At 38.5% G+C, this 17815-nt stretch overlaps 1 protein-coding gene across 1 annotated transcript; it reads left to right on the top strand.

Moving 5' to 3' along the window:
* Positions 1-345: 345 nt before the first annotated feature.
* LOC140810865 (protein HIGH CHLOROPHYLL FLUORESCENCE PHENOTYPE 173, chloroplastic-like) lies at positions 346-15646 on the top strand. Its single transcript, XM_073168764.1, has 13 exons — positions 346-1176; positions 1718-1930; positions 3341-3545; positions 3668-3743; positions 4073-4208; positions 4321-4425; positions 4555-4635; positions 4785-4874; positions 4956-5021; positions 5127-5183; positions 5253-5330; positions 5515-5562; positions 15338-15646. The coding sequence occupies exons 1-13, from the start codon at positions 604-606 to the stop codon at positions 15407-15409; spliced, it is 1800 nt and encodes a 599-aa protein (XP_073024865.1). The 5' UTR covers positions 346-603; the 3' UTR covers positions 15410-15646.
* The last annotated feature ends 2169 nt before the right edge of the window (positions 15647-17815 follow it).

Here is a 17815-nt window from a genome sequence, read left to right as displayed (position 1 = left end):
AAGACATTCGATTTCCTCTACCAACATCTTCTCGGACGATCTTGTTATATATGATTTTTTCAGTGTGATTTACCTTACTAATATAGTTTACATATTATTGCGTTAGTCTGAGTTTAACCAAACACTTGCAGAAGGACAACGACAAAGAGTTCAAGTAATAGAAAAATAGAATGTTTCTGGTTTCAAAAAATTTAAAATCTTATCATTTATAAGTTTCCAAAATAATTTATAAAGTTTATTAATTTATAATTTATTTAGAATAAATGTAAAAAAAAAATTCGATTCAATTATCAAACTTTATTTCTAACAAGAAGAAACTAGAACAAATGTAATCCAAAACGAGAGGGAAGTAGAGATTCGAGAGTTGTAATATTGAGAGGACCTGGACGTATATGCGTGTCTTGTTCGAATTTCGTGCTAGAAAACGCAAAACCAAATCCATGTTTCGGATTGGCCCATCTTATGTGGTCTGAAATCACAGGCTGTCGCTTTCGAAGCTGACTCCCTAGGCCGCATTTTTGATCACCTCTCGCGGCGGAGCGAGCTTCACACTTCACAAAAACAAAATAAGAAACCAGCTATTCTGGAGAAACTGGAACAAGAATGAGTACAGCTGCTTCTGCGGCTTTGACATCTTCAATCTTCGGCAATAATCATCCCTGCAACCATAGATTGAATTGGAGAGACCTGCATTCGAGCCCGCCGGCGGTGAAAGTATGCCAGAAATCGTTTGTAACAAGGGCCGCCTCTTCAGTTGACAAGCAGAAGAAGACCCCCCCGCAGAAGAGGAAGAGCAAGCGGAAAGAGGTGCAAGAAGAGGGGAAGTTGCCGCAAGAAAGTGGAGAGATTAAGGAAGTTTTGCCTGCTGCTGGTACTGCTACATCTTCGGTTTCGTCTATCAAAACTAAGATTGAGGAAGTGAGTCCGATAGGTCTGGGGCGGCGGTCGAGGCAAATATTCGACGAGGTGTGGCGGAAATTTTCTGGGCTTGGGCAGATTTCGAGGACCACTCGGGCTGATGATGATGAGGCAGCGCTTTTGCTGAGGGAGGGTGGACCCATGTGCGAATTCGCTATTCCTGGTGCGCAGAACACAACCGTGCTTGTTGTCGGCGCCACCAGCCGCGTCGGTCGCATTGTGGTTCGTAAACTTTTGCTCAGGGGTTACACTGTCAAGGTATCTTCTTTATCTCCATTGCTTCTTATCCGATAAGAATGCATTTTCTTGTTTCAAACTATAGAGTTCATTGAGGAAGATGAATAATTTATCTTTATTTGTTATTCTGGAGTTTTTGTTTCTTAACTGTCGTGGCAATGTGTTTTGCTTGAGTTTAAATGCTTTTTTGCTGCTAATGCAAGTCTATTAGTTTGCTTTGGTATGATGAATTTGGCTTATCCTTTTGCATATAGTTGGCATTACCAAAGGAGTTGATCTCTTTGCGTCTGTTTTGGGCAATTTATCTATGAATCTACTGCTCACAAATTAGTGAAAATAGTTCATTTTTCATGAATAATGTGACAAAAGACACCTAGTGGTTCAAGAGTTAGTTCTTCATGAATCATGAATAATGTGGTAAAAAGCACCTCATGGTTCAATGGCCACCGTTCCATTTATGAAATACACACTCTACATTTAGCAATGGCCTTCTAATTTCTTTCGGACTTGGTAAAAATTGTGTTCAATTCGTGAATGGATTTGGATATTTAATCATTAACAGGCTTTAGTTAGGAATGATGATAAAGAAGTAGTGGAAATGCTTCCAACTGCTGTGGAGGTAGTGAAAGGGGATGTTGGCGAGCCTTCAACTCTCAAGACAGCTGTCCAGGGATGTAACAAGGTTATTTATTGTGCTACGGCGCGGTCCTCTATCACCGGGGATCTAAATAGGGTTGATAATCTTGGAGTTTACAATATTACCAAAGCACTCCAGGTTTGATATCTTGTTTTATATAAACATATCTTATACTGCAAAGGTATATTCTTGAGTTGCCATTTGAATGCTTTTAAGGTTCAAATCCATAATTTCAAGTAAACTTTTTATCCTTGTCTAAAATAATGACTCCATGCAGCTAATCTCAAATCACACTTTTGTTGCCCAAAATTTTGTTTTGAATGTGGATGTATCTCAAAAGGCACTGAACTTGGAAAGTTAAAACATGATATTTTATTTGACTTGAATGAGTTTTCCATCATTGATATGAATATGATCGGGCGTGGCGTGCAAATGGTTGGAAGAAGATTTAAGAAGCATTGTTGTCTCGGAATTTCAAGCTTAATGAAAATGAATCATGCATATTCAGGCAAGTGGGGGGTTCAACAAATAATATAATGAAGGAGTCCCGAGCAACCAAGCATGCGAGTACGAAATGACCTAAGAGGACAGCAGCTGGCGCGCACCTGCACAAAAAGACGCACAGCCGCACCAGAAGCGGTGCAGCCCCGCGCCAAAAGAGGCGCCACCGCGCGTCCCCTGCTGGCCGAGGACAGAACGCCGCGCGCAGGTGCACGCGATCGTGCGCACGAATGCGCGCCACAATGCAGAATTTTTCTAGAACCCCTAGATTGCGTTTTTGGTTGTAATTTTTATATATGGACGGATTTTATCATTGTGAAACACATTAGTCTTGAGTTTTATAAAAATATTTTGAATTTTCTCTCAAACTTTTCTCAAGGCTTTGGCTTTGTTCCTCAAAATCAAACTTTTCAAAGATTCCATCTTTGTGGCGTTTGTCAATTGTTCACGCACGGATTGTCAAAGACAAGTTCTTTGAAGTTCGTCTGAAATTTGATTGTTTCATAACGTGAATATTTGTTGCTAAGTTTTCATCGCTTAGAGATGAATATCACAAATAGTTGCTTAATTCAAAAGATCGGGACAACTCAACGTTCTTTGTTTCATCGAATCGAGGGCGTGACTCAGTTTTTGAGCGCGTTTGTTTTTCGTGATTGAAGAATTGTATCAATCATCTTATGAAATTGTGTTAGCATGATTCTCGATAGAAATCAAATAATAAACTTTAATCCGATTTGGTATTATTAAAATTATGATATAATTTTGATATGATTTTACCGTTAAGAAAGATTTGCCATCAGATTTTATTTCAAGGTATTTTCACCTTTATAAAGGAGTAATGATTTTACTAAGAAAGATCAAAAGAGTTTTCACCCTTTGGGTATTGTGTCATGTGTGTAGATATTTATCTCCGAGCCACGTAAATTCTGTGTTGCATTCTATCGACTCATCCCCAAATTCCTGCTATTTAAAATTTAACAATTCCATTCACGGTGTTCTTTGATTTGGTAAGTTGCAGTTATACAATCCATCGCTGCTGAATTGTAGGACTACAACAATCAACTTGCACAACTACGGGCTGGAAAAAGCAGCAAAAGCAAGCTTTTAATTTCGAAATTCAAGTCTGAGGATGCATTGGATGGCTGGGAAGTTCGTCAAGGCACTTATTTTCAGGATGTTATTGCGGCCAAATATGATGGAGGAATGGATGCTAAATGCGAGTTCACTGAAGAGGGAGCTGCTGTTTTCTCTGGTAAAACATAGTTCATATAAGATGAGAAATCTTGTCTAGCTAGGCTGTAACTACAGAATACCACATAAATTCACATATTCTATGCTCTAACTGATGTTTTACACTCGTTTTGTTTTTAAAAGGATACGTATTCACAAGAGGAGGTTATATTGAACTGTCCAAGAAACTTTCGCTTCCTTTGGGAAGTACTCTTGACAGGTATGCATCAGTTAAAAACGTTCTCCCAATTCCTATTTTCGGATTATATGGTTCAGGTTTATGATTAGCTTCTCAGATTGCTAGCATATTTCATATGGTGTAGCACTCTTACTGCGCAAGCAAGAGCCCACTTGGGTCACATGGATGGTAGATCAGAAACTCTTCCACATTTTTTTTAAAAAATTTCTCTATACTTATTTTAAAGTGTATAGCAGTCAAAGTACTGACACTTCAACAAACTGATTCTGGGATGTTGATTATTTTTTAGTCAAAACATTCATTCAACTTCCAAATTAAAGAATCAATTCATTCGTTGTTGTAATGCATAGGTACGAGGGTCTAGTATTCTCGGTTGGTGGGAATGGAAGATCATATGTTATAATTCTTGAAGCTGGCCCTCTGGCTGACATGTCACAAAGCAAATTGTACTTTGCCAGAATTAGCACAAAAGCTGGCTTTTGCAGGGTAAGCTTAAATCACAAAGCTGAAAGTAATATAAGCTTAATCTTTCTATGAATAGATTAAGTTTTTTTGTTTAGAAAATCAAATTATTGACAAGTTATTTCTTCTTTTTTAGGTAAGAGTGCCATTTTCATCTTTCAGACCGGTGAATCCAGAAGATCCAACGCTGGATCCATTCCTTTTGCATACTTTGACCATTCGTTTTGAGCCAAGACGGCAGGTTGCTCAAAGCTTTGTTTTTCCTTTTCTTATAGCTATTTATGCTTGTTCGAATTTTTTTTGAAACATGAGATGATAAATATATATTTTTTACTCAGATAATAATTCTGTTCGAAATGCTACATTGCAGAAATTCGTTGATGGACCTGCTGGGGGGAATCAAGACTTGAGAAGTTTCCAGTTGATTCTTGAATACATAAAAGCTTTGCCTGTATGCACCAGTCTATATTCTTTGAAAATATTTTGTTGAATTATAATAGTGCTTATACATGCATATGATATACAGATTTGAGATTCTTGTTTAAAACCTAGCCTATCACATCCCGTTCTGATATCTGAGTGAATTTCTGATTTTGGCAGACTGGACAAGAAACAGATTTTATCTTAGTTTCATGTACAGGATCAGGAATTGAGCCCACCAGAAGAGAGCAGGTTCTGAAAGCAAAGAAGGTCTCCATCTTCACGCTTTTCTATATTCACACGAACATTCTACTATTGCTGCTGATTTTCCTCACGATCAAAATTTTATAGGCCGGTGAAGATTCACTCAGAAGATCTGGACTTGGTTACACAATTATTCGTCCTGGTCCCTTGATGGTAAATATATGGACCCAAAACTCTCTCTATTCCTCTGTCCAGCGCTCCTTAAATTATGCGTTCATCGATCTTCACGCGCATTGACAAGAGACATCATTTTTCCAGGAAGAACCCGGTGGGCAGCGGGCTCTGATTTTTGATCAAGGGAATCGTATATCACAGGTACAAAACATGCTGTCTATTTGTGGTTGTTTGTTATAGTTGTTGGACTTTCGTTTGCTTGTTGTACAGGGAATAAGCTGTGCGGATGTTGCTGATATCTGTGTAAAAGCATTGCATGACCCAACAGCAAGAAACAAGAGCTTTGATGTGAGTGTCGCTCGATTCATTTATTATATTTCATGATCCGTGTAAAGTTTGCCCCAACCAATTAGCTTATTTTTCTCATTTAAAGTGCTCTGCAGCTCCCCATTTTGAATATCAAATTCGATCTATATATATGTCCTTGATTTGTATAAGCAAATGCAGCTAAAGCATTCGTTTTATTGACCAGGTTTGTTATGAGTATGTAGCTGAGCCTGGGAAGGAGCTTTATGAACTGGTAAGAACCTTGTTTCGACTAGTTTACTAAGTTGCTCGAGCTCAATTAGAATGGCAATGAATCTTCTATCAATCTTGTTACTTGAATCTGACATGATAAACAAATGCTATGCTCAAAGACAACTTTAGTTTTGTCAAAATTGAGCTTGAGTTGGACCGTACTGTAGTTTTAGGAAAGGCGAATTATTGAGAACACTGAATGTTTCATTGAATTAATTGAAAATAAGGAAAATACATTGAATGTATCATTGAATTAATTGAAAATAAGGAAAATACATTGTAGTCTATAATTTATAGAACTCTACTCAAACTAAATCTCTTAATCTAAGGGAAAATTAGATACTAGTTATCATAATCCTAATAATTCGAATACAAACAAATATAGATAAGTGCATATCTAATCTTAATTAATTGATAATAATTAAATATTTATTATTCAACATTCTCCCTCAAGTCGGGTCAGATAGGTTCATCATAGCTAGCTTGGAACGCAACTCTTGAAAATTTGGTCGGTGAGTGCATTTGTCAGAATATCTGTCACTTGTAATTGAGTAGAGATATAATTCAACACAACGATCTTTTTTTCAATATTTTCATTGATAAAATGTTGATCCACTTCAATATGTTGGTCCGATCATGATGGACTGGATTCTTTGATATGCTAATGGCTGCTTGATTATCACACGTAAGCTCCACTGGGTGATTTTCTTCTATCTTCAGCTCATCTAGTAGTCTGTTGAGCAACATTCCCTCACAAATTCCATGTGCTAATGATCGGAATTCAGTTTCTGCGATACTCCGAGCAACTAATGTTTGTTTCTTGCTTCGCCATGTCACTAAGTTTTCCCATACAAACTAACAATATCCAGAGGTGGAACACCTATATGTGGTAGAACCCACCCAATCAGCATTACTATAAACTTTAACTGCTTTGATTGAAGTTTTTCTAAAGATTAATCTTTCCCAGGAGTCCCTTTAGATATCTTACCACTCGGTATGCAGCACCCATGTGTTCTTCACTTGGGTTATTCATGAATTGGCTAATGACGCTCACAACAAATCCAACATCTAGTGGTGTATGTGACATGCATATGAGTTTCCCCACTAGTTTTTGATATCTTCCCTTGTCAACTGGAGTACTATTCTTTTATGTTCCCATTTTGATGTTTGGATCCACTGATGTATCAATTGGTTTGCACCCTAACATACCGATTTTCTTTAGAAGGTCTAGAACATACTTTGGTTGCGAGATTGAGATACCTACAGAATGCTTCCATTCAAAGAAAGTACCTAAGATGTCTGAGGTCTTTCATTTCGAATTCTTTTGAAAGTAGTAATTTCACATGAGCCTTTTCTTCTTTGTAATTCCCTGTAAGGACAATGTCATCTACATAGACAATGAGTACTGGAATCTTGCCTTCCCCCAAATATTTTACAAATAAAGTGTGGTCAGCTTGACATCCATCCCTCTTTAAAACATTGGTAAATCGAAAAAACCAAGCCTTAGGTGATTGTTCGAGGCCTTATTGTTTGTAGCTGTTGATGCAAAACCAGGTGGAATGTCCATGTACGTCTCTTCTTCAAGATCTTCAAGATCTCTATTAAGTAATACATATTTCACATCAAGTTGGTACAATGACCAATCTATGTTGGCAACAATTGATAAGAGGACTCAGACGATGTTGAGTTTGGTTACATGAGCAAATGTTTCTCGATAGTCAATTTTTTAAGCTTGTGTGTACCTTTTGGCTATAAGTCGTGCTTTGAACCGATCTATGCTTCCATCATATAAGTGTTTGACCATTAAAATCCATTTGCAACCAATTCTTTTCTTTCTCGGTGGGAGATGTGCAATATGACATGTTTTGTTCTTTTCGAGTGCCTTTTTCTCATCAAATCTCATCAAATACAACTACTTTTTATTTTGTTTCATTGAGACAAAATTCCCAATAGGGTGTTGTGTGCAAGGTCTCACCCATTTTCTTACAGTAATGGGTCTATTGTCGAAATCATTTTCCGATATATGAGTACTGTTTTCAAGGTTACATGAATTTAGTGTTGTTGAAGATTCTTGGACATGCTGAGTTTTTATCAGATTTTGGCTCCTTTGATCTATTGTTTCCTTCTAGAGTACACCTAAAGTGGCTGAATGATATTTTTCTCAATAGAGGTTGAGAGATCGCTGGTCATAGGATTAGACATTGTTTTCAGGATTAGACATTGTTTTTGGTTCAATATGGAGTATGGCTGGCTCGAGATATGGTGTGATGGGATCCCGGGATACGGAGTATCATTTTCGAAGAATTTGACATCCATGGATGTGTACAACTTCTTTAAGATGGGAGAATAACATTTATAACCTTTCTGGTTTGGAGAATATCCAAGGAATATGCATTTAACATCGAATGGCTCGAGTTTGTTGTGGTTATGGGAATGAATGAGGAGTATCCAAACTCTTTGAGTGGGATATCATGAAGTAGGTGTGAGTTGGGAAAATATTAAAGAAAAGTTTAGGTAAGGGTCTTGAAATGTAAGATTCGGCATTCGATTGATGAGATAAGTGGCTATGAGAATTACATCACCCCGATAGCGATTAGGAACATTTTTTGTGAACAACTAGGATCAAGCAACTTCCAGGAGATGGAAATTTTTCTTTTCGGATACACCATTATGTTGGGGAATATCAGCACACGAGCTTTGGTGAATAATCCTCTACAAAACTTAATTGAAATAATCACGTGCTTTATCTGTTCGTTAAATCTGAATTTTGGTAGAGAATTGTGGTGTAGAATTGTTTGAAGATATGAGAAGTTTCAAATTTATCTTTCATTAGAAAAACCCAATATAGACAGGTGTGATCATCGACAAATAATAGAAACCAACATGTACCACTAACATTTGTCACGTTGGAGGGGTCCCAAATATCACTATGTATAATGGAAAAAAGGTTTTGATGGTTTGTAACGTTGTAACGTTGTGGTGTGAAAGTGGAACGTGAATGCTTGGACAGTTGACAAATTTCACACCGGAAAGAATTAAATTCTTATTATTATTAAACAAAAATGGAAACAATTTGCCCAGATACAAAAAATTCGGATGCCATAAATGATAGTGCCATAACAAAATCTCACTATACTTATTTGAATTCAAGGTCGAAACAGAATAAGAGAGTATGTGTGGAAAAGATTATTGCTCAGGCTTCTCTTGGGAACATTCATATTCTGGAGACATAATCTGACACAAAGATTAACATTGCCAATCATCCTCCCCGATACCAAATCCTGGAAAACACAAAAATCAACAACGAATTTAGTCGTTCATTTGAGGTTGCGGTTGAGCTTACTCACTGATAAGAGATTACAATGAAGATCTGACACAAATAAAACAGATTATAGAGAAATATCCGGAGTTAATTGAATTGAACCATAACCAGCCAGTTGTGCGCATGAACCGTTTGCAACGGGTACTATACGAGAATCTTTACAAAGATTGAAATAGTTAAAAATACCAAATTTCCAACCATGTGGTCCACCAGAGTCAACAATCCAACAATTGATAATTCATGTTGTGTAATTAAGGCAAATGAAGAATTACCTTGATGTACAACATACAAATGAAGAGCTTGGTGTTGAATTAGTTTGGTTGAACAGTTTCTGGAGTACGTCAGCTGCTCTTTAGTAAAAGGTTGGGGATCATGGGATTGATTTTCGGTGACGCCAACATTTGCTCTCATTTCTCGAGCCGGCTTCCAATCAACGACTTTCCCATGGATTTTCCATCAAGTGTCCAGTGTGTGGTTAGGCTTTCAGCATTTTTCACACTAAGGATGTCCTTGCTTGAATTTCCCGTTGTCGTTAAAGGGCCGTGAAGACTGTACAAGAACACTGGTTTGGTCCCCAAAATTCGAACACGTACGTCATCAAGCGTGCTATATGAAGGTACAAAATTTAAAAACTTGCTTTTGTTCAAAAATTGCCTCGGTAACGTTTTTCATCATATGGGCATGTCATGACCAGCCCACTCCCAACAAATACCGAGCCCAACCCAACGGCTATGAAGGATATTGTTTATCAAAGGCACACTCATGGGAAATACAAGAGGATAGATTAGATCATAGGATCACAGGATTCTATGTTTATCTTGTTTTTAAATAAGAGGTTATCTCATTTAGTTGGTTTGGATTAGATAGGGTTGTTTATTAGTTAGGAAGATATCTTCTAGGAAGATATCGATGGGATTAGATTGGGATTCTTATCCCTTAGTTTGGTTTGTCAAATTCTGTATATATAGCTATCAGAAGTGACGAAATAAAGATATGAAATTTGTGTTGCTTCTACTAAGTCTGAGATCGTGAGGTTCTCTCTTCAACGAGCCTCAATTCCCAATTATCAAAAATAGCGAGACGAGGGCGGAAATCCCAGAAACACGCTCACACCCTTGCGAGTGGTGAATTCTCACTTAATCGCCCCATAACTAGATCCATTACCCGTGAACGTAACAACTTGGTATCAGAGCCAGCCGCTATGGGGGATTTGCTTTCCATGCACAGGCAGCTCGAAGCCTTCATAAACATGTACAAGGAGGACAGAACGGCGAGTAACCAGCGACAACAAGAGAACGACCAGCGACACCGGGATCTTGCCACACGCCTGGAAGAATTATCGATCCAAGTCGCAGCCACCAAAACAGAAACAGCGCCTGACCTGGGCGGTGACAACAACCACGTGGATTCTCGTGATACGTACTCCACTGGCCCACGCATGCGGGAAGGGAAAGACAACTCGTTTGTCATACCTAGATATACCAGGTTAGACTTTCCGTGTTACGATGGAAAATCAGACCCCCTGACGTGGCTCAATCGTTGCGAGCATTTCTTCGACCACCAACACACACATGAGGCAGACAAAGTGGGGTTAGCATCCTTCCATCTCGAAGGCAAGGCTCAGCTGTGGTTTAGCAAATTGAAACGGGATGAGCCCGATATTTTGTGGATGGACTTCGCGGAACAATGTGATCTCAGATTCGGCCCATCCCTTCGAGGAGATACCTTTGGCGATCTTGCCAAACTACGTCAGACAAACTCGGTGAATGGTTATCAGGAACACTTTGAAGAATTGCTGGCCCGTTCGGGTCCCATAACATCGAGACAAGAGACACAATTGTTCATTAGTGGATTGCGAAGAAACATCGCTATAGAAGTTCAAATCCATCGCCCAACAAACCTCACCTCGGCTATGAATCTAGCACGATTATATGAGAAACGGAACGACTATCCGAGAAAGGAAACACGAGCACCGTTACGTAGCACCAACAACCAACAACAGCCCCAAACTCCTAGGATCAAACGATTGAGTCGACTGGAGCTGGAAGAGCGGCGTTCTAAGGGGCTCTGCTACAATTGTGATGAACGATACACACCAGGGCATCGATGCAAACGGTTATTTTTGTTGGAAGGAATAGAAGATGACACGTACGACGATAAGGACCCTACGGAAGAAGAAGAACCACAAGAATTTGGAGCCTCTATACATGCAATGGCGGGCCCCCATGGTGCGAAAACCATGCAGATTTGGGGGAAAATACAAGACTGCCACATAAGGGTCCTCATCGATTCGGGAAGCACGCATTGCTTCGTGGATACACGGGAGGCCGCCAAGCTGGGATTGTCCGTGGAAACCTGGCCCACCCTAAGAGTGTCTGTGGCCAACGGCGAACAACTCCAATGTTCAGGGGTATGCCGCGGGGTACAGGTTGTTCTGGGAGGAGCTCGATTCTATGTGGATCTGTTTTTGATACCACTGGGAAACTTTAGTGTGGTCTTGGGGGTGAATTGGTTGTGCACGTTGGGCGCCATCAATTGGGACTTCACACACAGGGTCATGAATTTCCCACATGAAGGTAACCCGGTCAGCCTACAAGGAGACGATTTTGATTCAAGTTCAGGCCCTTTTGCATTCACCATTACAGAAACTAACGGCAGGGACCTGCCTAGCCTTCAGGCGCTGCTGCTGGACTTTGAAGAGATCTTTAGGGACCCTAAGGGGCTGCCACCACGACGACAACATACACACAAAATTATATTAACCCAAGGGACAGATCCTGTAGTGGTTCGACCTTACCGCTATCCCCACGCGCAAAAAGACGAGATTGAAAGACAGTGCGCCGAGATGTTAAAACAAGGAATTATCCGACCCAGTACTTCACCCTTTTCATCACCCGTACTATTAGTCAGCAAGGCCGATAAATCATGGCGTTTCTGTATCGACTACCGGGCTTTGAATGCACGAACTGTGAAGGACAAGTTTCCAATCCCAGTGATTGAGGAACTGTTGGAAGAGCTTAATGGGGCCCAATTCTTTACCAAGCTGGATCTCCGAGCAGGATACCACCAAGTCCTGATGGATCCAACATGCATTCCCATGACCGCATTCAGGACACATCATGGTCACTTCGAATTCTTGGTTATGCCCTTCGGGCTAACAAATGCGCCCTCCACTTTTCAGGCCATCATGAACACTATCTTCGGGGATTACCTACGCAAATTTGTCCTTGTCTTCTTCGACGATATTTCGGTTTACAGCAAATCTTGGGAGGAACACTTGAAACACTTATGCCTGGTCTTCTCCACGATCAAGGCACAACCGTTTTTTCTGAAGCGATCCAAATGTTCTCTAGCTCAAACAGAAGTAGCATATCTCGGCCATCGAGTGACGCAATCGGGGGTCACAGTCGATGGCGAGAAAATTGCTGCCATCGCTAACTGGCCGGCCCCCTCCTCTATCCGCGCCCTTCGCGGGTTCCTAGGCCTTGCGGGGTACTATCGCAAATTCGTCAAGAACTACGGAATTATTGCCGCACCCCTGACCGGCCTCCTTCGCAAGAATTCCTTCGTCTGGTCACAAGAAGCTACTCGATCCTTCGAGGAATTGAAGAAGGCTATGACATCCACACCCGTCCTTGCCCTCCCGAATTTTTCAGAACCATTTGTGATCGAATGTGACGCATCTGAAAGTGGATTAGGAGCTGTTCTTCTCCAAAATGGCCGCCCTATTGCATTCTATAGCCAGGCCTTGGCTCAGCTCCACCGAAATTTACCGGCATACGAAAAGGAGTTGATTGGGTTGGCTAAAGCCATCCGCCACTGGCGAACATACCTATGGGGGGTTTCTTTCTTGGTGCACACCGATCATTACGGTCTCAAATTTCTGTTGGAACAGCGTATCACAACTTCACCTCAGCAACGATGGATTAGTAAGCTGTTAGGATTTGAATTCAAGGTGGAATACAAACCAGGCAAATCCAATGTGGTCGTCGACGCCCTCTCAAGAAGGGATGAACCCGACAGTAGCTCTATTTGTGCTCTATCAATCCCACGGCTGGAATGGTTGGACAAAATCATAAGCGAACTCGTCTCTAGACGCGAGTTACAGACCTTGATCGATAAGGTGAAGGCGGGAGAAGCTCTTGGACCCTGGGATTTCTCTGATGATCTCCTTTGGTATAATCAGAGGGTTTTCGTACCTCCAGATTCGAATTTGACAGGTACCATCATCACTTATGTTCATAGCTCGTGCCATGAAGGATATTTGAAGACTATGCATCGCGTCCAGCGGGACTTCTACTGGCCACGCATGCGCGGCGACATAAAAACATTTGTGGCAGAATGTGAGGTTTGCCAACGCAATAAGACTGAAAATTTGAAGCCTGCCGGGCTGTTACAGCCCCTTCCAGTTCCTCACCACGTATGGACGGACATCTCGATGGATTTTATCGAGGGACTTCCCCTATCACAAGGGAAAAATGTTCTCTTGGTTGTGGTTGACAGATTTTCAAAATATGCGCATTTTGTTGCCCTCTCACACCCTTATGCAGCAGTTATGGTCGCGCGGATTTTTTTTGAGAATATTTTCAAGCTTCACGGGTTGCCCGAGTCTATTGTTTGCGACCGAGATGTCACATTTACCAGTGGATTTTGGAAGGAACTATTCCGCTTGAGTGGTACACAACTTTGTTTTACGTCGGCTTACCATCCTCAATCGGATGGCCAAACGGAGGTGGTTAACCGTATCGTGGAGATGTACCTTCGCTGCTTTTCAGGTGACTTCCCAAAAAAATGGACCACATGGCTTGCATGGGCTGAATTTTGCTATAACACCAGCTTTCATTCATCCTTACGTTCGTCACCATTTGAAGTTGTCTACGGCCGACCACCACCGCGTCTTCTATCATACTGCCCAGGGGTCGCGAAATTAGAGGCCGTCGACAAAGAATTACAGGCCAGAGACGAAGTCCTAACACATCTCCGGCAACGCCTCCTGCACGCCCAGAACCTCATGAAGACCCAATATGACTCCTCTCACCGGGATGTCCAATTCTCCATCGGGGACATGGTTCTGGTACGCTTACAACAGTACCGCCAATCGAGTGTGGAAAAGCGGGTGAACAAGAAACTCTCCCCACGTTACTTTGGCCCATTCGAAGTTATCGCACGCATTGGTCAAGTAGCATACAAACTCAAGCTTCCTGACTCCTCCTTGATCCACCCAGTCTTCCATGTCTCCTCTCTGAAGACATTTAGGGGCAACATTCCCCACAGCGCAGACCTGCCAACGCTTAACCAAGACGAACCACCGCAGCCACTGGCCGTTCTCGATTCCAGATTCCGCCAGGGACGTCGTGAGCTGCTGATTCACTGGGCCGGCCTCTCACCCACCGAGGCTTCGTGGCAGGATGCTTCCACCTTGGCCGTAGAGTTTCCCTCATTTGTGATCGTGGACGATCACGTGTCTCCACAGGGGTGTAATGTCACGACCAGCCCACTCCCAACAAATACCGAGCCCAACCCAACGGCTATGAAGGATATTGTTTATCAAAGGCACACTCATGGGAAATACAAGAGGATAGATTAGATCATAGGATCACAGGATTCTATGTTTATCTTGTTTTTAAATAAGAGGTTATCTCATTTAGTTGGTTTGGATTAGATAGGGTTGTTTATTAGTTAGGAAGATATCTTCTAGGAAGATATCGATGGGATTAGATTGGGATTCTTATCCCTTAGTTTGGTTTGTCAAATTCTGTATATATAGCTATCAGAAGTGACGAAATAAAGATATGAAATTTGTGTTGCTTCTACTAAGTCTGAGATCGTGAGGTTCTCTCTTCAACGAGCCTCAATTCCCAATTATCAAAAATAGCGAGACGTGGGCGGAAATCCCAGAAACACGCTCACACCCTTGCGAGTGGTGAATTCTCACTTAATCGCCCCATAACTAGAACCATTACCCGTGAACGTAACAGGGCATTTCCACTCGTAGACTTCAAACAGATCGAGTTGTTGCCAGTATCGAGTAAGGGTAGTGAAGTAAGCCTAGACAGTGGAATCTCCTTGTCGAAGATCATGGAGGTTGCTTTCAATTCCAAATAGGTCTGACTTGTTGTCTTCGGAAGAATAAATCACGGGCATCATCTCATATCTTCCTTACTATACCATCTAAGAGGAAATTTTCACCGATTTATGTCGTCATTGAATTGATTAACCACGACATAATCATATTATTCTCGGAGTTCCCCGCCTTAAACATTGGATTGGTTGATTCACGACATGCCACTACCCCAAAGATGAAGTCCTCTTTCCTTTTCCCCGAATGAACATGAGAAAATAAACTGTATTATTCAACACAAACCATTTACAAGCTACTAACTAATAGCTCTGGCAACACAGATTTATTAAATAATTCATGAAATATAACAGTGTAGAATGTTGTTTTTGACAGGTTGCTCATTTACCAGACAAAGCAAATAACTACCTAACACCAGCTCTCTCTGTTCTTGAGAAGAACACCTAATATATACACAACAGGCTCTTTTTCAAAGGAAGGTACATGTTGTAAAGTAGTGTATATTTGTATAAATTTTTTTTCCAAGAATTTCATAATTTTTTCATTGTGCTGTTACATTGAGCTATTCCAACTAAATCCCAATCATTTAAAGTAAATATACATATGCCTTTTGTGTTACTAGCATGTAGGACGTGGATTCGCACGTGAACCTATATTTTATATTGGACAAATTATTTTCGATTCTGCATTTTTCACATTATTTTTTTAGAATCTTTTGGAATACTTAATTTTATATTATGTAAATTATAGTTTTTATAATATATATAATGATGTTTTGTATCACTATATTATTTTAAACACAATTAATATATAGGAGTGTAAATATGAATTTAAAATTTGGAAATAATCAGATAATTTTGTTGTTTCAATGCAAAAATTATGTGCCTCGCACGGTAATGCATTGAATATTATATAAATTATGAAAATTAATCCTAATATATATGGCAAAAACTTGTGTGAGACGCTCTCACGTGTCGTATTTTGTGAGATGGATCTCTATTTGAGTCATCCATGAAAAAACATTATTTTTTAAGCTAAGAGTATTACTTTTTATTGTGAATATCGGTATGGTTGACCCGTCTCACAGATAAAGATTCTTGAGACCGTCTCACAAGAGACTTACTCAATATATATATACACAATGATGTTAAATAGCTTTACCATAATTCAAGAGTAACACGGTCATGTAAAAACAGTAAATAGACTTATTTTTATTCGAACTTATAAATTTTTCCATAATACATATTTACAAGTAATTTTACTGAATTCTTTAATATTTTTTCAGAGTTTCTGAAGGCAAACGATTCGAAATCTTGTAATAGCTTCGTAGTTTTATTTAGATTATAACGTACTAAAATTTATGCAATTTATTAAGTTTGTTTTACCTCTATTCATAACTTTTAAATTTCTGAACTTAATTTCTAATTTAATTATGCAATTTATTTGATCTATTTCATTCTCATTTATAACCCTTGGTTTTATGATTACTGATTAATTTTCCATCTATTACTATATGATTTTTATAATATTTTCACTTCTTGCAAGATAATATCATATACTTTTATTATTAAAATTGCTGGTTTTCATTTCTCCTATTTCGAGTAAATAAGTTCTTTCCCACATTAAGAAATTAAATATTTCAATGAAGAAATAAATATGTATCAATGCGATAATGAATCATTTATCATTAATAGTATACAATATTTATTAAATGAATACACTTACAATATATTTCAATATCTTAACAATTTCACCTAATGTATAATTTCATCATTTATTATGATAAAATTTAGTAGAATTAAGCTATATGACTGATTACATGAATGTATTTTTATTATTAATATTTCGATATTTTAACAATTTTACCTGATATATATTTCATCGTTTATTTATAATTTGTTTAATTTTTATGTCTCAACATGAAAATTATATTAATGGTTATAAATTTATAGTAGAATTAAGATTTATAATTGATTATATGGATTTATTTTTATCATTGAAGAAGTTTTTTTTTTAAAATCATTGTATGATTAATAGTCTTAAAAAAATAAATGAACAAATAACAAAAACAATAATTAATATTTATATCGTTAGAATATTAGAACTAAATGTAATTTATTTTTGTGAATATAATAAAATTGAATGATTCTTCCCTTGTTTTTTAGAATGGAAGTTACATTAAATAGTCAATGTATATAATTACAAGTATATAACATTTAATTCCTGAGTATTAAGTGGAGTTTTGAGATGGACAATTAAGTGGAATTTATGAGATAAAGCAATATTAAGTTGTTGAGTTATTTTTTCATATCATATATTTCTCAATTATATAAATAAATTTAAAAATATGTTCACGTGATTTTTCATGTTTTACATATATGAAAGACTAGTTTTGTCAATTCATAATTGGAAAACATCGTCTTTCATCCACACTTTTATAGGTACTAATAATAAGCAACACATGCATTGACCGTGGAGCACATATTATTTGAAATCATCAAATGATCTTTATATTTGACCAATCCATTAATTGAAATATGATAACAAAGATTAAATATTCAAGTCTAACTCCTTTTCTCCCACAGACACATAAATTTGATATATATATTGAGCTATAAACAATGACAAAAATAATATATGTTTTTGAAAATCTTATAATTCAAATCAATATAATGTCATTTCATTATAAATGAAAATTTTATCTTATAACTTCATTATCCCAACATCATTTTTTTTTTATTTCTTGTTTCATGTAATCTTTTGATCTTTCGTACTTTGATAAGGATATCATTAAAATTAATTATAATATATATTTACTAACACATAAAAATATATTTAATTTATTTATATTAT

The sequence above is a fragment of the Primulina eburnea genome, chromosome 13 (assembly GCF_022965805.1).
Source record: "Primulina eburnea isolate SZY01 chromosome 13, ASM2296580v1, whole genome shotgun sequence".
Taxonomy (NCBI): Eukaryota; Viridiplantae; Streptophyta; class Magnoliopsida; order Lamiales; family Gesneriaceae; genus Primulina; species Primulina eburnea.
Note: the sequence above shows the minus strand (reverse complement) of the source record. Positions and strands in the feature narration are given on the sequence as shown.